Source organism: Cucumis sativus, chromosome 7, assembly GCF_000004075.3.
Source record: "Cucumis sativus cultivar 9930 chromosome 7, Cucumber_9930_V3, whole genome shotgun sequence".
Taxonomy (NCBI): domain Eukaryota; kingdom Viridiplantae; phylum Streptophyta; class Magnoliopsida; order Cucurbitales; family Cucurbitaceae; genus Cucumis; species Cucumis sativus.
The window spans coordinates 17,568,288-17,588,213 of NC_026661.2; the positions used below are offsets into that span (position 1 = coordinate 17,568,288).

The 19,926-nt window shown below is 29.4% G+C and overlaps 3 protein-coding genes across 4 annotated transcripts; 2 read left to right on the forward strand and 1 right to left on the reverse strand.

Moving 5' to 3' along the window:
- Nucleotides 1–3,739: 3,739 nt before the first annotated feature.
- LOC105436159 lies at nt 3,740–5,099 on the reverse strand. 2 transcript variants are annotated; one of them, XM_011660992.2, is made up of 2 exons: nt 4,935–5,099; nt 3,740–4,832 (listed from the first exon to the last, which is right to left on the reverse strand). In XM_011660992.2, the coding sequence occupies exon 2, from the start codon at nt 4,786–4,788 to the stop codon at nt 4,225–4,227; it is 564 nt and encodes a 187-aa protein (XP_011659294.1). In that variant the 5' UTR covers nt 4,789–4,832; nt 4,935–5,099; the 3' UTR covers nt 3,740–4,224. The 2 variants fall into 2 exon arrangements, with proteins under 2 accessions (XP_011659294.1, XP_011659295.1); XM_011660993.2 differs by having other exon boundaries at nt 3,740–4,828; nt 4,935–5,093.
- A 3,100-nt stretch (nt 5,100–8,199) lies between these two features.
- LOC101208980 (late embryogenesis abundant protein D-34) lies at nt 8,200–9,791 on the forward strand. The gene is made up of 3 exons (XM_004146951.2): nt 8,200–8,676; nt 8,956–9,243; nt 9,335–9,791. Exons 1-3 carry the CDS (start codon nt 8,347–8,349, stop codon nt 9,494–9,496), a joined length of 780 nt encoding a protein of 259 aa, XP_004146999.1. The 5' UTR covers nt 8,200–8,346; the 3' UTR covers nt 9,497–9,791.
- A 6,424-nt stretch (nt 9,792–16,215) lies between these two features.
- LOC101209224 (transcription repressor OFP12) lies at nt 16,216–17,548 on the forward strand. Its single transcript, XM_004146952.3, has 2 exons — nt 16,216–17,066; nt 17,288–17,548. Exons 1-2 carry the CDS (start codon nt 16,313–16,315, stop codon nt 17,338–17,340), a joined length of 807 nt encoding a protein of 268 aa, XP_004147000.2. The 5' UTR covers nt 16,216–16,312; the 3' UTR covers nt 17,341–17,548.
- The last annotated feature ends 2,378 nt before the right edge of the window (nt 17,549–19,926 follow it).

Genomic DNA, 19,926 nt, shown 5'->3' on the forward strand with positions numbered 1-19,926 from the left:
GATTATCGTACCTATGGTAAAAAAAACTTACATTAATAATTTTTTTTGAAGTTACAATATTTTTTAAAATTTTGAAAGCTAAACTATTTTGAATTTTGAAAGTTGAAAGGTAGTATTTTTTAAACAAATTAAAGTTAAGTCAGTTTCCATCTAAGATTAATAATAAAAGTATTAAAACAAACTATTTTTTTTAAAGTGGAGTATTTTTAAAACTTTTGGCAATTCTATAATATTTTTGACATTTTCATAGTTATTATGGTTGATTATGTTTGCAGAATGCTTAAGGAAATGTGATCAAAAGTAATCCAATTATGTTGATAATTGTGATTTCTTATTAGTGATGTATTAATAGAATTTGGTTAGGACTACGTCAAATTTGATTATACATGAATGGGTAGATATGTATAAACCTAAAATAACAATGGAGAAAGTAAAATAATAAAAAAGAAAAGAGAAAAGAGAAAATAATGATTGAAATGTGGGATTCGAAATCATTTTGGAAATGAGCAAAAAAGGGAAAAGAGGAATGAAGGGGTCTCCCACTAGCAATTGTCGATTCCTTTTCTCTTTCTTCCCTTTTTATTCCAAAACCAAACTTATAAAATCCAAATTTCTCAACCTCCACTTTTAAATTTTCCTCATCATATTCATCCTTCAATTATCTTCATCCAAATTCCAAACTTTACATTTTATCTTCATTTTTTGTTTGCCTAAGAATTGTCATTTTCATGATTAAGATATAGTTTGTACTGCATAACTAAACTCATTTTATGTAATAAGTGTTCTTCATCTAGCTCGTTCATACAATTAGGTTTGTACATAGATTATATTTGACGAATTATCTTTTGAGTCAATTCAATTCTTAAAATTTAGGTTGGAGTTGGATTAAGTTATGATGCTCGGTTATTTATTTATATTTAATTACAAAATTTTATTAACTCACAGCGCTTAATTTCTTTTATGATTTTAGAACACAATCTAGTAATTAAATTTCATAAAACTCAAATGTTAAATTTCAAAATTCAATATATCTAAACTTTAAACCAACGTCATAAACGATATATATAAATTATAATATATATATATAAATATTTTAATAGTATTAGAAATTTAGGTTGGGTTAACCCAACCCAAAATTTCAAAAGTGTAAAAAAAACTCAATTTAACTAGAAAAAAGATAAAAAAATTCAATCCAACTCGACTTAACTCGAAATTAGAACTAACCCAATCCAACATTTACAACTTCAGCATGAGTAGTATGGGTTGTTCGATTGTAGAGTTAGTTATACACCACTACACAAGAATAAAAGTTAGAACACACAACTAGCCGCTAGACTTGACAAAAGTAGAAGAAAAAACATATTCTAGTAGTGTGTAATGTAACTCATATACAATAGTCGTACTCGAGGAGGGCTAGCTAAAGCTTCATTAACTAACGACTCGATTAGGTACTTATGATGGATTGACCATTCTTTATCGATATAACTTCGAAGATTAACATCTTGACAAGTATAGGAAAAGAATGACACACGTTTCTTAGATATTATGATTTTCTTGTGAAGTTAGACATTGTAGTAATGATAAATTAATTATCTATTAATGATTCTATAAATAAAGAAGCTCAAGGTCATGCATATATGTATATGTAGATGCTTTCCTCACCTAAAGTTAGCTTCCTCCACTTTTTGTTTGATTCTAATTTTGACCTAATGTAATATAAGTAGGAAGAATGAATACTATTCAAGTCTTCAAGTTAATAAGAGTTTAGCTCAATTGATATTAGTGTACGAGAATCAAAATGTTCATTGCTTAGATCTTACCTCCTACATAATTTGTACAAAAAATACCTTCAAAACAAACGAAACTTACCACAGTTTGTGACTTTAAGTTGTTATGTAAAATAAAAATAGAATCTTAATTAAACATGAATGCATTTTATTAAGTTAGAATAGTTATGGAGTCTTTAATTATGCTTCAATTTTTCATATGATGAGTTGTAATATATTAGGGGGAAAATATCCATTAGATTGAAAAAGATAGTAAAAACTTAAATACAACCTCAAGTTGTCAATTAGGTTTGTTGTTAGGCTGATGCTTATCCCAATTTACAATCATATTGAATGTTTGGACAACTCTTGTTTTACCAAGTATCCAATTTTAATCATAAAGTTTAAATTTGTCAACCTAAATATAAAATATGTTAAATATAAATATAACTCAACTCGTTTAGCTTTCCATTAAATAGTGGAAGATTTGAATTATCTCTCCCCTCGTGTTTTACAATTAAAAAAATGAAGTGTTATTTGATTACTTAAATTTTAGACAAACAAAATATGTAAGGTCATATTTATTTTCTCCTAAATGTAATTAATCAATTAGAACCTCAAAATTAATGGGCTCCCCATTTGATTGTGTTTTGTTATTGTTTCTCTATGTTTTGTAAATATAATGAAATGCCATCCTACAACCGAATTAAACAAACACAATAAAGAATGCATTAATAATAAAGCCAAACGATCTTAAATGGAAACAATAAAAGTGCATTAATAATAGTAGGGTAAACAACCTCATTCAAAATCAAATTAACTTTACAAAAAAAACTAAGTAAACATAGTCAAAAGTATAAGTTCTATTACAATTCATACATCAAGAGTTATTATAATTACACTAATTTTGATTATGAGTTAATAAATTAAGTAAATTTTACATATTATTCAAATTCACGATCTTTTCAAATTTAAAATTTGAAGCGTAGAATTTAAAGGTTAAATTCACTGGATATAGAATGAAGAAACATTAATATGATGTGAACAAAAATGTCAAATTTTCAATTTTCATATTAATAAAATGTTGAGATTGGTAGCTATTTCTCGAAAATGTTTTAGAAACATACCTAAATTAATAAATTCTCCTTACAATATTATATTCACGTTAAGTAATATTTTCAATTTTGTACACTGTTCTTGATCATTATATATATGTGAAAATATCAATAAAAAAATGTCGATAAAAATTTAATACTAACGAATTGTTATTTATTTATGTTATAATAACAGTAAACCAAACTTGCAAATCGTAACATTATTTATTCATTACACATCACTGGGTTTACATTTTTTTCAAAAGAAAAACAGAGTGAACATATGATAAGATTAGTTAAATAAAAGGGGAAAAACAAAAGAGGAAAATAGAAATGAAAGAAAATCTGACTAAAGCATTTTGGCAATGTCAAATGAAACAGGAATGAACCCCAGTTGAATTTTCATATAAAGCTCTCACAATAAGGCTAAGTTTGATGGACTTTACTATTGAGGCCATAACTATATTTAAACCAAACCTAAACCAACCACAAATTTTATTACATGGGTGTGAGAAAATTCATTTTAAAATACAATAATTCAAAGGGGGAAGGAATTTGACAACACTCATAAAAGTTGGAATTCAAGAGTATATTTTACCTTACCAAAAGGTTCAATGGAATCAACCGACTCCAAGCAGATGAACTTTATCAGTTTAAAGTCTAAACAAACAGTGCAAAGGGAATCTAGCATGGTAAAGCAAACAGAGTAGAATGCAATGACATGTTATAATTTCTCTTGCCATTTACTTCTCTTCAAATGGGTGAGATTTTGGGACAAGCATATAATCAAATATAGAAATTGTGAAAGAAAAATTAGACTGATGCATAGTTAGATATAGACTATCCTTAGAACAAGATGGAGATGAACAAAGATCATCATTAAAGTTGAAGGAGTCGAAATGAAACCTCGATAATTCTTGTAAGCTACATTTCATTTAATTTTGAGTAGTAGTATCTAAGTTTACAAGCCTAAATCAGAGCTCTAAAGTTGTATGATGAACAAGAAGAATAAGTGAGAAGATAAGAGTACAGAATTTACATTCTCTCTTTCTCTCTATCTTCTTTTTCTAACAAGTTTAAGGTATAGCTGGATGCCTTGCTGCTTTACTCTTCTTCAGCGCTTGAGTCAACCTCCATATCTAAGCAACCATACGCAGGCTTTAAGAAGCTTGAGATTGAATAAAGCTGAGAATATTAATCACTTCTCAGCTACAAATCCCACTTCTCAAAAACTAAAAAAGAGAATCAAAATTCTAAATCCTACCCATATCAACCATGATTCTTCATTATATTTTTACAGACATACACTAAAACCCCCCACATCAGAACACACAAGTGAGCTTGATACTCACTAAAAACATCACTCATTCAGAGTTAACATCGAGGTTAAGGATTCGTCTAAGTGTTCTTGTAGCACAATCAGCACCATGACATGGCTCTCTTGAAGAAGGATGAGTATGGCCCCTAGTTGGGGATGGTGGTGCAGATTTCACAATTGGGTGAATTTTTTCAACTGAATTTGTGGGTAATTCGAGTGATACTGTTCTATTTCCTCGGATTGAAAATTTGGGGATTGGCAATGAACTTGCAGGGGGTGAATTTGAGTAAGTTGGTCCAGCCCAAAGTTCAGGAAAAGATAGTCTCTTATAACAGCAATGTGCATCAAAATCAATGCTCTCGTTAACACAATTTTTTTCATTAATCGGAATCGGAGCACAAGAGGGTGGTGTTTTGGGGGAAGAAAAACAATAAACAGGAATTGAAGAAATCTCCAATGGGGTAGGGCGAAATCTAAATCGATTATGATCTTTAATCGTCAAATTCCCAAATCGACCCGATTCTAGAGGTTTGATCCGATGACAAAACTCATCTCTGTACTGTTCTATAATCACCAATGTTTCCATAGCAGAACCAAACTCCAAAAGCATTCAACTGTAATCTCAACGATGAGCTCGACAAATCCTTAATCTATCTAAAGAAACAACAAAAACAAGAAGAAAGAAATTACAACACAGAAATGGTTCATAACTGAATAGTAGAAAAGGAAAATGGAAGTGATAAAACATGAACTGACCTGAAAGTGGTAATGGGGTTTGTGGGTTTCATGGATAAAATGGTGTTTCTAGGAGCAATTGAAGTGGGAAGTTGAATAAATCGGGGGGGGGGGTTTGCTCTTCATCTTCTTCATAGTCGTCGGAATTTAAAGAAGCAGTAACCGGGCACGGCTTTTTATGAAGTTTACGGCATTTGTCCTTCTTTTGACTGAATTTATTCATTATAGGTGGCAGGATTTGAAGGGTATATTTGTCTTTTCCTATTTTTTGATTTGCAGTTTGGAGATTTTGAAATTTGAATGGGAAGTTTGTTTGTAATAGTAAATTTCTTGGTTAAGTTATTTCATTTGTAATGTTATTTGATTTGCATCAATGGTGGGAAAATATTGTAATTATGTAGCTTAACTCTTACATAACTTTATGCCTTAAATCATATTTAAAATATTGTTTTTAAATTGATTATTATTATTTCAATTTTATACTTATCGTTTCATTCTTTTAAGTTATAAGCGTGTGACATTCAAATGATTCATAACATTTTCTATGGTGTCTAATTAACGTGTGATCAATTTTTCTTTCAATTGTGATAAGAATGAAGTTTGAATGTTTAAAAATATTTTTGTTCATAATTTATTTAATTAGATCACACTCACATATCTAAAATAAAATTTGTTTTGTTTTAAATTCCTATTTATCTCATTTGGTTTTCATGAAATGAATTTTGCCTTCGAACATGTGCAATTAAATAACATTCTTAGTCCATATTTCTGTTTGGTACAGTGAAAATGAAAAGAAAAGTAAAGGGGGAAGATAAGCTGAAAGGAAGAGAGGAAACAAAAATAAATTAGTCATTGGTGATTGCTTGTGGTGATCCGTGATCATCGCTGACTAATGAGCAATGAAGAGAACGGAAAGAAGCACTAACGATTAATGATTATAGCTAGTCAATAGTTTGTCGTTGTTGATCAAAATCACTAGTTTTCATGGTTGCTTATTGTTTTACGACAATCTATCGTTAAAAGTCACACAATCATCCACAATAATTGTTTACAATCACACAATCAACTATTAACAACTCGAGTAGTTATAACAGATGATCACACAATCACATGATCACCGACGATCAAACAATCTAGAATTTAAAATTACATCCGCTTTTTCGCTTTGTTCAGGTTTTGGAGTATTTCTTTCTTTCCGTATAACCATGGTAATTTTCCGTTGATTCATAGTGCAAAATCAATGTAATTCAGATAATAATTGAAAGTAGTGGCATGACATAGGAGTTTCATCCCCATTTTTCTTGGAGGAAGTTGGGTCATCGAGCGAAGATATCGGATCCTCATTCATTCTCCAAGGCACGAATTGGCTGATTTCTCGATCGAAAGAAGTCCAATCGAGAAGCAAAGGAGCCAAGGAAAAAGAGTTGAAAGTTAGGCCAACGGTCTTATAGCTCATTCGCGGAACCATGGATGAAAGCCAAAGCCTCTAATGGACACTCATATGGAGCTTGGTTTTTCATGGATCTTTGAGCCCATAGTTAGGTGCAAAGAATATTGCTTTAAATAGTGAGATTGATTTTGATCATATAAAATTTGTCGATTGTCCTTTTCTTATTCCAGTTGCTAACCTTGTTGAATTATACGAGTCTTATTTCAAAAGAGGATGAATGAAATATGAGAGAGATATTTTTTTTTTTTGTCATTCGTATAAATACACCAAATTTTTGTTTACCATGAATGTACAGGTGAGAATAGTATTTAGATAATTTAGTAAAAGTTGGTGTAACTTCTCAAATCATATATCTTTGTTAGATTTTTCTGTTCTTTAAATGTAAAAGACTATAGTTGTAAATCTGGCTATTACCTTACTATAAATGAGTGTTTGTCTCCACCATAAAGATCATCAAATGTACAAAGTGCAATAAAATCTTAAATATACATTTAATTTATTTGATGAGAGAAATTAAAAAGGACTAAAACTATTTCTTTTTAATTATTTAACCCAACAAAATTATACACTACAAAAAAACTAAGACAATTAAACCCTAGCTAGCTCGAGTTGCACACATATAAAATTTTTATTTATCGATGTACATTGACTATAAAAAATAATTCTTAGCTCTTAATTTCTAGGTCAAGAAACATAAAAAAATGAAAATAATAAAATAAAAGACCAATATCCAATAAAGATATTGTTAACCAACATATTTAATTAGCTCAAAGTGATATAAAATTAATTGATATGATCAAGAAATAAGATTATGATTAAGATAGATTATATAAAACTTATTATATGTATGATTCCAAGGTTTCAATGCCCTATGCCACACTCCAAAAAAAGAGAAGATATCACTAGTTATAACTCATATAGCAGAATTTTGGTGGGGTTAGTATCTAAAAAAATGTGGAAAATTTTGTGAAATCTTAGAGATGAAGCAAAACTTTATTAGGAATATAATTGATTATATCTTTGTTAATCTAACCTTGCTAATTAACTAAGCAAGATTAAAAATATATAAATTAATAATTTCTCCAAAACAAACTAATTTTCTTCTTATGGAATAGTAATAGCATCCTTCTTTGTATTACTTTCTATACTTATTAGTTATATAACACTTTTGCTAATAAAAATCTTTCAAACATTTTTAATATCTTAATTGAACTAATTTTTATGTTGATATTTGTTTTTAATCAAGGCGTTGTTCTAATTCTTTATATAGCTTGTTTCATAACATATCGTTGATTTTGATTTTGCAAAACCAAGGCGTTAATTTCTCATAGCAGACAACAAACAAACAGAAACTTTTTGAATAATGTGACAAATAATATTATCATAAGAAGAGCTATATCACTTATTAGTTCACAACCTAAATACCTTTGTTAAGATGTAAAATATTGAAAAATAAATTAAGAGTTCAAATGACTTTTTTTTCATCTTCGCTTTCGCGTTTCTTAGTAAAGTGACATCTCACAGAAAAGAAAGTAAAAAGAATCTGTAATTACCAATATGGATTCATTTAAAGAATGAACTGTTCTTTAAACTCTCTTCTATAGATTATATAACGTTCGTATTTATAATTATTAATAACTGAGTAATTAACAATCATGTTAAACTAATCTTTCAAAATTAATAGAATTGAAATGAATTGAAGATTTTGTATTTAAAAGAATCACACGAACACATGTACATTATTTCATGGCTTAACCTCTTCATCAGTTCCAAGTGTCAGTTAAGCATATTGCATGGCCATTTATTAGTTTTCATATCCACATGTATATTCCTCCATCCATTCTCTAAAAGCTTCTCATTCTCCTCTCAACACTTGTAAATCCCTTTCTTCTCTCACAATCTCATGTGTGTATATATATATTATACACAAACACATTAAATTAATTATTACTTCCAACAACAAAAGAAAAGAAAAAAAAAGAAATGAGTCAAGGACAGCCTCAAAGGCCTGCCGGAGATAATTACAAGGATCCAGTCAAATATGGCGACGTTTTTGACGTCTCCGGCGAGTTGGCCTCCAAGCCCATTGCCCCTCGTGATGCTGCCAGCTTGCAGGCCGCTGAGAATATAATTCTCGGCCAGACTCCTCGTGGCGGCCCTGCTGCGGTTATGCAGTCCGCTGCCAATCTCAACGAACGTGCTGGGCTTGTTGGTCACTCCGACGTGACCGATGTTGCTCTAAACGAAGGTGTGAACGTGACTGAAACTGTGGTCGACGGTCAACGATTCGTGGTTGAGTCGGTGGGCGGACAGGTAAATTTTAGGTTTTGATTTTAATTTTAAATATTTGATTAACGTGATTTTAATTATGTGTATTAACATATTGATACGATTATTTTCTGAAGAAATTTAATTGGATATGGTTTGCAGTGTTATGGGCAAAATATTAAAAAAAAAAAAAAAGGAAAATGGAAGTTTATGATGAGATTAATTGTCAAAGAGAGAAAATTGGCCAAAATGTTTTAAATTTTGAGCTAGTGATGAAAAGAAATCAAGTTCATCGATTGATAGTGATACCTTTTTCCCCTTAAGATTGTGGGACGTTTTGTCCAACCAAACGTTCCAATGAGATCTCCAGGAGCAACACTCGACAATGATTCAATCAGCATTGGAGAAGCTTTAGAAGCCAGCGCAGTCAGTGCGGGAGACAAGCCGATTAATCAAAGCGACGCGGCCGCAATCCAAGCGGCCGAGGTTCGTGCGACCGGGGAAAACAATATAATCCCAGGTGGCATTGGGGCGGAGGCACAATCGGCTGCCACCCTCAACACTCGAGTCATGCTGAACGAGAATAAGACAACACTTGGCGACATTCTAACCGTAAGAGAACTTGTTACCAATTCAAACCTGCTTGTTTTTAGGCGATTAATGCCTTAACGTAGTATTGAAGTATGTTTGATAAATTTGATAGGATGCGACACGAAAGTTGCCAGGAGATAAGACGGTGACAAAGGAAGACGCAGAGAGGGTGATAAGTGCGGAGATAAGGAACGACCTAAAAATGGCTACTACCCCGGGAGGGGTGGCAGCGTCAGTGGCAGCCGCGGCAAGGCTTAACCAACAACAGGGGTAGCATAGTGTATTTTGATCATATAGTAGCAAGTTCTTCTTCTCTGCTTTATTTTATGGATGTCAAGAAGTTTTCAAGTAGTTGTTAGGAGTACTGTGTTGTTATCTTTTTTGTTTAGGAGGTGTGTGTTTAATTTCTAGTGTGTAGGGTTATATTTTATAATTAGACTTTTAGTAGTGGTTTTGAGAGGATATATATATATATATATATATATCTTTTTGTTGGAACCAAGTTATTGTACATCTAAGATTATTCCAAATAAGCTTAAAAAAGATGCATGGGATTAATTAACTGACAACTATAAATTGAGTGTACTTAGAATGCATTCTCAAATTTTTAATTTAAAAATGAGTTGTTTTTTTTTAAAAAAAAAAGTTATTTGGCAACTGCTAAAAGTTAAAAATATTTTTTTAAAGTTAATCTTAACCATGTAAGCAAATTTTAATTTGTATGAGAATATAAGTATTCTAAAAAAAAGAGTGAAATCCACCAAACCCTCAATTTAGCTCATTTAATTTTTTCTTTCTCCGGAAACAAAAATAGATAATTTTTTTTTAAAAATATGTACATGAGTGTTTATAAGGAGTTTATTTACTTTTTTTTTTTAATTAAGGCGTTTAAATGAGAATGTACTTTTGATTCTCCTTAGTCATTTCAAATTGGCCAGAAATAATTTTCCATGAAGAAAATGATATACATTAATAAAAAAGGAATCATTTCAAATTGGCCAGAAATAATTTTCCATGAAGAAAATGATATACATTAATAAAAAAGGACTTGAAATAAAATTTTGGCATACGTATAATGTGTGATTGGACTGTAGGCTTATTGCTGGGCTAATTTAGTGGAGATCCATATTTGATGATTTTGATGATGACCATTCGTCCTCATATTCATATTAATCATATTAGTGGAGAATTTTTTACACTTCACTATACATATAAATATTTTCGTGTTTTCAACTTGACTATATTACATATCCAAACATATTTTCTTTAAAAAAATTGTGATATACAAGAGATCAAAAGTGGAGTGAATGTTATTGGGAGTGAGATTTAAGAGTGGGGAGCTAATTTTAACAAAGTACACAAAATATATAATAATTAAAGTATAATATAATTGACATAACCTTTTTGTAGATTCCCATTTCAAAAGACACAAAAATTGTAGAGTCAAATTATGAGTGCGTTTGCAAAGTGTGCTTTGTTGTTTCTTGTTTCCATGGAGAGAAAAACAAATAACTTACAGCTAACATCTAAGATCTTGATTTCATATAATATTCTCACTATCTTTTTCTGTGCTTTTATAAATTCTATTAAAAAAAACTGTTCTTTCTGGCTCCTTGGAAACTTCTTAGTTTTGTTGTGTTTGTATATATACATATATATTATTCTCTTAGGGGCTTTAGCTTAGCTAATATGAATCTTAATCATTTAGGTTTTGGCAAATGCATTATCAGATTTGGTCATACATGTTCTTTTTTAAATTAATTAAATTATTATTATTATATGTTTGTATATTTGCCCATAAAACTTATAGACAACATAATATAAATGTTTTAGTCATGTCTTTTATCTCCAATTAGGTTATTCACGAATAACGCTAGCTCACATAATGATAATAATAATAAGTTCAATAATGATACAATAATGTAAACGCAAGGAAAACAAAATGTGTGGAAAAGTAGTGTTTGTAAATAAATCTATTATAAATACAATATTTTGCATTCTATTTTGTTGTCAACATTATAGAAGTGATTAACTGATTAAAATTCAAGTTAATTTTTCAATAAAATTATGAGAAAAAGTCAAAATTACACAAACAAAAAAAAAAAAAGTTTTTCTTAGGAAGTTTGATTAAGAATTTAATAACAGATAAACTACTAGTATAGTTTAACTAACATGAAAATCATTCAAATCATGGTGTAGAAATAAGGATAATTAAATAAACATATCAATTTAAAGCAATTCTAACGATGCAATTCTAAATTAGGTGATCTTCCTTATCTAATTTTTTTTAATTATAATTCACAATTTATTTTATGGATGTCAACATACTGATTTTGTTCTCCTTTTTCTGTCTTTTTTTTTTCTTTGGACATATTAGATTATGTTCTTTAGTAATTAGATAATTAAAATAAATAAACATTATATATATATATATATATATATATATATATATATATTGAAGCATAATTTTGTAAGGTGTTGCTTATCAATAAAAACAATGGAAGACAGTCCCTATAATTAGGAGAGAAAAGACTTCCCTTTTCTTGTTTTATTTATTAATATTTTTTTTCTTTAAAATTAGAGTTTCAAATAATATATATACCCTTCAATTATTTGACAAAATTTTATAATATATATTTGACAAAACTCTGAGGTGGCATATCAAATGGATGTTTCACTTAGGCACTCTCAATTATGGAATGGGATATGATCTATTTATAACTTTGTTTTTGCTAAAAAGAAAAATAACAACTGTATAGTTTTTCAATTTAATAAAATTAGCATAAGAGTATTTGAACCCATATGTGGATGAGTTCAAATTGAATCTTACTCTACCTAAGTTCAACATTTTTGGTCCAAATTTCTAGAGATAGATGGATTCAAATTACACAATCTTTTGGTAATCTTTTGGTAATTGGTTAAGTCATGTACACATCTTCATTAAATAAAAAGATTTCCATCATTCAATTTTAAGAATCAATATATTAAAATAAATTTTTTTTTTCCTTCCATATAAAGTGCAGGTATATATTAAAGGTTTTAATATTTGTAATTTTGTATGGTCTATCGTGTTTATATATATATATATATATATATATATACTCTTTTCAAAATCAATACTAAAATATTTATAAAAAAAACATGATAGTACAATGATGCATAAGAAAATTGATTAAAATGGGAAAAAATAGAAATAGAAAATATGGATAAATTAAAAGAGATCCAAAGAAGATACAATATAATATTTATTAAAAACATATTTATATATAGCAAAAAAAATAGAAAATATAACAAAAATTTGGAGCAATATAACATTGGTATGACATAAATATGAGGTTGATAAGACTATTAATGATAAAGTTCATTAAGAAAAATGTAAGAAGAGAATTATATCGAAAGATAGAGGGTAATAGTGGAAGAAATAAGTAGGGAAGTATGGAGGGTGCTAAAAGTGATATTTATGGTAAATATTGACTTTGATGAAATATTGTATAGAAAAGAATGGTATATGATATAATAACTTGAAAATAAAAGTGGAGTGAAAGTACAATAATGGGAGAGATGTAGTAAGGTGACATTTGATTAATTTCAAAACACCAAAACTTTTTTGTTGTTCCCTTTCCCTCTCATTTCTCACATCAATTCTGTTTATACAGTATTTTTTAGTACAATCCCTTTTTCAAGTCTCATCATTTCTACCTCATACATCACACAACTCAACAAAAAAACAAAATATATAGGTAACTAGATATCAATGATTGTTGACATCGAATTCACGATCTTATGATATAAAATAACTTATATCTATTTAATAATCATTTCATTTTTTTGTTTTTAGTTCTTGGAAATGAAAGAAGCTGTGAAATATGTGGCTAATTAATCTTAAATTTAAATTATATGCATGCCTTTGTAGTATAAATTTTATGAAGTAATAATTATTTCAAGTGTTGGTTAGACTGTGGTAGAAAATAAAATCTACTTTCAAACTTCAAAATTAGGATGGTGTGAAAAAGATAACTTTGGTAGTCAAAATTAGTTGTTGGGTAAAAAGAGAGAGCAATAACATTGAATTGAGCAATGGTGTTTTTGTTCTTTATTTAAACACATGTGATGTATTAGAACGAAAAAAATATATATATACTCTCTTCTAGTTCATAGCAATAAAAATTTAGTGATTTTAAATTTTACTAGTTCCTCATTTTCATTTTAAATTTTTTATAACAATTTAATCTAAATATTTGCTCAAATATATAATTTAATATGATACATAAATAAAACAAGATCGATCCAAAATACACGAGAGTATAGTTAGAAAACGACGGCAAAAACTTTTGTATGTAGAGGTACTTTCATATAAATATTTAAGTTCACAGTTTTAAGAAAACTTTCATAAATATTTTTAAACTATTATTAAAATAAAATTTATTAAAAATTTAAAATAAAAATGGAGACTAATTAGTACGTGGTGATACAATTCCATCTTAAATGGCTATGACACCATTTCATGAGTTAATTAAAGAAAATTTTGAAACATCTAATAACTTACTACTTTTGAAAGTAGTAAGGATACCTTTTAAACAAATGATAAGTAATTTTATAATTTAATCAAAACAAGCAAAAGGGTATAAAATGGGATTGTGGAGAAAGGCAAGAAATTAATTAGAAAGAAAAAGAATAGGTCCAACCACCAAGTCTTTGCATGTGCGGCGCCTTGCTTCCATTCTAAACTTTTCACTTCACCCCACGAGCATACTGCCGCGTGTATTACTATTAAATTCGCAGATACACGATTTGAAACCAAAGCTGGTGGTGGATATGCATATGAGTGCGCGTGGAGAGTTACACTTATAGAGACGAACTTTTGTTGAAGAAGGTATTATTAAATGATGGGGTTTGACGCTCACACCCCTGTTTCCTCAACACTCTCTACCCTAAACTACTAACTTACACTTCACTTCACATCATCTCAATCCTAATTTCAGTTACTGACCTGATTCATCCTATCTTATTTTGTTCAACACCTAACTAGACATCCAATAAAAGACCTCACAAACATCTCAAATGTATGTTAATTCACTTGTTTCGACTCTGGCTTACTAGACTATGATGCACTTTGTTGATGAAGAGTTTGCAAATTGGAGACTTATGAGCTAACATAAGTTTGATAAGTCATTTTAATATGAGGAGTTAACAAAGAAAAAAAAAAAGTCTTTAACAAGGATTGTATAACGGTTATATATGGAACTTTTTTTTTCCTTCGCCAGTTGGTTATTGTTTTCGTATACCTAAGTCATTGTGCAAGTTAGGTGAGTTCTCCTTCCCAAATTTGAGGTTTTTTTCTTTAAACCAAATTAAGGAGAAAAAATTAAAGTTGTATTTAGTAGGTAATTTAAATTATGTTTTATATTTTTGAGATTCATGGGTTTGTCCAATAATCGAAATTATATTTTTGTTTTCAACTGTCGTAATCTCTCTAACATTTTAGTTCTTTTCAATGTATTTTTATAAGCATTTTATAATGGAATGGTTTTTTTTTTCTAAATGTAATTAAGTTTTTACCTCTAAAGAACATTGTGTAATTAGCTCAAATTTTTATGTGTCTGGAAAGTCAAAATACAAAACTTTATGTTTTAGTTTCTTTATAAAATATAGATATATCCAACTCACCATATAAAATTTAAAACTTAATTAATTTGTTAATGACTTGTAACAGTGTGTTAAATGAGTTAAACTTGATTTAATATTACATCTTTTTATTGTGGATTAGTCTAATTTAAATTAGGCATCACTTATCATTATTTCAAAATGAATTATATGGTACATTCAGTTACCTACTTTGATTGGGGTTTTTTTTTTTTTTTTCTTGAACAAAATTAAAAAATAAGAAAAACATTAAAAACTCATATATATATTTTAATGCAATTTTAAAAGTGAATCAAGTGGTTTAATTTTAACATACTATTATATGTGTTATATATATACTTGAGAATCTCACATGAAAAACACTTGAAAAAAAGATTTAATATTGATGATCTAATGGCATACTTCTTAAATTGACATCACCAAGCTGTTTTCTAAACTGTAAATCAAAAGTGTTGCATAAAAAACTACCTCTAAACTATAAATTTTGTTGTAATCATACTTTCCAATTCTCAATTACACCGATCACCTTCTTTATTTTTTTTTTTCAAAAAAATAATGTTGAAAGTATTCATAAATTATAAATTTTGTTCCATATAAGTTTCAACAAAGTACATAATTATAATAAAACCTTTATTGTTCTAGTCGATTTAGGTTAAACATCTATTAAACATTATTTTAAGTTTAAAAAAAAAAAAACTAAATAGATCACAAATCATATTTAAATGTTTAATGACTTAATTTGAAATTTAACCAACTAAAAATACGTACTTTAAAAAAAGCAACATTTGAAGTTGATGATATTACTACCATAGGGATAAGTAGAGAAAATATAGTATTGCATAGAGATAAGTGGTCGATTGTTCGTTATCTCTTATTTGAGAAGAATATAGATAGATAATGTAATTGGAATCAGCAATTAAGCATAAAAAAATGTGTTGATCTAGTAATTACCTCCATTATTAAACTTGAGTCTTTGATGTGTTGGATATATATTGTTAATTAAACTCCCGAAGGTCACTTCTTTAAATGAGATTGGAATTTTCATGGAAGATATTTCTTTTTTGTTGAGAATAATGTTACTAATGTTGTTGATTTTTGTTATATCTCTGGAAAGATGAACAAAGTTATTCATTCTACTGTAGACTTTAGCCTTCCTTTTAACGAAGTGTTCTTTAATCTGAGAAGATGTATCCGAGATGTGTTCAGTTCCTCTTGATTTGATTGGGAGCTTGAGAGAGTTTAATTTGGTTATGGTGTTGCTCTTGATTGCCTGTCTTTTGCCTAAAAAAACAAAACAAATAATGTAAGTGAAACCAAACATATAAATCTCTTATCACTTACCTTATCATTTTCACTCTCTCTCTCTCTCTCTCTTCCAATAATATAAAGAGAGGAAGTCCTCTCATTGGCCATTTTTGAAATTCACACACACACAAAAGAAAAAACAATGCCAACCAAACTTGGAAGAAACTATTTGAACCTTTGTTTTACAAAGATCAAAAATCCTCTCTCCACCGCTCAATCCTCTCCCCCCATCACCCACACCGCAGATCGCCGCCGTCAAACCACCCGTTCCTTCTCCTCCACTGCTGCCGCCTTCATCACAAACTACAACTCTCTCTACGAGATCACCACCACCACCACCACAAACTCCGACTCCAATTCCCCCTCCACACCCCTTTTCGGGCTCACCAATGACATTGGTGTCGCCGATCCGGACGCCTATGTTGCAGTCGATTTCATTACCGCCTTCACCTCCCATCGTTTCTTCTTCTCCTCTCCTGGCAGCTCCAACTCCATCATAGAATCCACCACTACCACTACTACCGAATCCACAACCACCATGTCACTGTCGTCCGAGTACTCCGCCAGGTACGAAGGCAACGACGACGATTTGATGATCTTCAACAATAGCCATGTGATCCCCACGTACTCACCAGACCCATACATGGACTTCCGACGGTCAATGCAAGAGATGATGGAAGCGCGTGAGAAAATGACGACGGCGGTGGCAACGACAACAACGATGAAAAAGTCAAGTTGGGAATTCTTGCATGAACTTCTTTTATGCTATCTAGCACTCAACCCTAAAACCACTCATAAACATATCCTCAAGGCTTTCGCGGACATTGCGACAGTAATAAAACCGCCATTGGCGATGAAGGAAACGGAGGAAGAGGAGAATGTGGATCGGGAAAAAGGTGAGTCAATGGTGGACGACAGAGGGGCGGGCGGCGGTGGCTGTGAGTGTGAGATGTCCGGCCAACAAAACGATAGAGATTGATGCATACATATAATAATGATTAATTATTAAATGTGGGGTTGCAGGAAAATATTGATTAGATTAATTATAAGTTTTTGATATGATTTTGAGTTTTATGAATATCAATATATAATATGATTATAATATAATGTGGTGTAGGGGGGAGTGAAGAAGAAGAAGAAGAAGAAGAAGAAGAGGTGGGTCCCACATGACTTTGGTTTTCGTCTTTCTCACCTTAATTAATTATTACATCAAAACCCTTTTTCTCTTTACTTTTTGTTTCCATAACATTTTTTGCTCACATCTTCTTTTACATTTTGTATATCTTTTTGTTGCCACAGGATCAAACAGTGTTATTATTATCTAATTTCAAGCATGAGCTTATCACAATTTTAATCTAACATGGCCTTTTACATGTTACATTAATTCCATTTTTCATTCATTTACATTCATAAACTATAAAGGTCTACCATCTTCTTTCTATAAAATCTTTGATAACTTTTCAAATAGGTTAAAGACTACTTGTAATTTATCGTAGTCTTTAAATAATTAGTTCACAAACGTCATAGATGAGAAGCTTAGACAATTGAAAAACTAATAGGGACATGTAAAAGTTTAAATATTAATTGTGTTCATTTATCTTAAATTAAATCCTGATTTTAAAAAGTGAATAAAATAAAAATGAAATGGTGAAGAGAGTACATTAAGTTATCCACTTTAAGTTTAATATATAATATAACATGAGACAAAATTTAATGGAATAATTATGTACTAGTCAAAGTTGTGGAGTGTATTGATAATTTAACATAAAGGCTAAAGACAGATTTCTTATTCAATTGTTATGGATCCTTCTGATTGAGGCTTTGTTGGTTTTTTCTGTAGTTTTTTTTAACACCTTTTATCTAGATGGTATAATTTGACATGACCTAGTAATTAAATGGTGGAAAAAAAAAAGAATAGATCAGACAAAAAAAAAAAGTGAAAAGACGACAAATCGACGATGTATTAAATATATAGAGGAATATTGAGATGCATCTCAAAATACACTTTATCTACATACATCATATAATTCTCGTTATATACCAAAGTTTAAAACATCAATGTCAATGAATATGTCGATGTCTTAATTTTACGAAAAATTCAATGGAAATATCGATAAGAAATGTTTTTGAAAATATTTTAAAATTAAAAATTTTTAAAATAAATTTAAAGTGATAAATAATATTTTGCCACGTGTTTAATTATAGTCGAGGTTTATTTTTCATGTTTTGTGGATTTTTCTACTGTGTAATATGCAAATATTGATTCAATGTCATATGTTAATTAAGCTTTGTACATGTAATCTCAAAGTAATAATTCAAAGAATGTGATTGAATTATTATTTAAATAATAAAAATAAATAATAATGGATGAATTTACAACGAGAAGAAGTTTCCAAAATTGTTAGTGAAAATTTTCCTACGAATTGTATGTCACGTCAACACACTTTTAAAAATAAAATGAGATTCATTGACATAAATACAAAGTCAATAAATATTATTTATGAATATAAATTTATAGTGTGAATAAAAAAAATATGATAGTTCTTTCGTGGTACTAGAAATATTCTTAAGATAATACTCACATATAGAGAAGGCATTTGTAATTTTGATCCAAATTTGGTCTGTATGGTGTGGTTAAAAGTAGAATTTTGTTCTTATGCTTTGATAAAACCATCCTAAATAGTTTTTCTTATAGAGACTAAATCAAACCATAATTGACTAAATCTTAATTATAAATCATAATAACTAAACTCTAAAATTCTCCAAACTAGCTAGATATTATGGTTTAATAAACATATATATATATATATATATATATATATATATATATATATATATGCATTGAAAATTTTGATAATAAAGACAGTATATAAAGATGAAAAATACAAATTGGCAGTTAGGAAGCAAACGTAAAGATAAAAATGTAAGAGCCCAAAACATTTCTGTGAAATTTGATGTGAAGCAACACATGAAAAGCACTCACAGTACTGTCATATAGATCAACATAAAGCAAATCATAAGAAGAGATAATGCCTTCGTCTCTTCTTCTTTTTTCTCTCACTTTTCTCCTCCTTTCTCATAACCAAACAAAACCCAATTTCCATAATATTTTTTTTTATAAATAAAAAATAAACCACATGGGGTACACACAAAAAACCATATCTCCTTCTGCAAAACACATGCTGATCTTATAAGAAAGAAACCCTAATTTGAATGGGCCACATGGAACCATATTCCAAAACAGCCCTTCTCTCACTCCCATGAAAAAAGACAGTTAAAAACAATAATGATAAGTTACTGTCATTAAAGGACAATTTAGAGAAAACAAATAATAATAATAACAACAACAATATTGTAATATTTCTTTGAGATAGGTTGTCCAATGTTGTGGAGACAGATGATGGTTGTACTTAATAACATTACATTTGGAGGCCAAATGGGAATCTTTGGATTGTAAATTTTTTTAATTTATCAATGCTGCCAAATTGGGGGAATCTTTATTATTTTGTCTTCTTTTATTTATTTATTTATTTATTTGAGTTTTATTTGTTCTAAGTTTGAATGGGAGGGAAAACTTCAAAACTAGAAGTGGGTGGGTGGGTGGGTGGATTCATATGCACTCATGAGATTCAGTGAATTTTCCTTTAACCAAGTGGAATACTTTAAAGCTTTATGTTGAGTACTTCTTACTTAAATTCTATTTTCCACTCTTTTTCTTTTTCATGTGGTGGATTTCTTGATCATAGTGTAATTTGA

Coding starts and splice junctions, on each gene's coding strand:
- LOC105436159 (XM_011660992.2), bottom strand. CDS start 4,788: ATGCTTTTGGAGTTTGGTTCTGCTATGGAAACATTGGTGATTATAGAA.
- LOC101208980 (XM_004146951.2), top strand. CDS start 8,347: ATGAGTCAAGGACAGCCTCAAAGGCCTGCCGGAGATAATTACAAGGAT. Junction 8,677..8,955: donor TTGAGTCGGTGGGCGGACAG/GTAAATTTTAGG, acceptor TTTCCCCTTAAG/ATTGTGGGACGTTTTGTCCA. Junction 9,244..9,334: donor CACTTGGCGACATTCTAACC/GTAAGAGAACTT, acceptor TAAATTTGATAG/GATGCGACACGAAAGTTGCC.
- LOC101209224 (XM_004146952.3), top strand. CDS start 16,313: ATGCCAACCAAACTTGGAAGAAACTATTTGAACCTTTGTTTTACAAAG. Junction 17,067..17,287: donor GAATGTGGATCGGGAAAAAG/GTGAGTCAATGG, acceptor AATGTGGTGTAG/GGGGGAGTGAAGAAGAAGAA.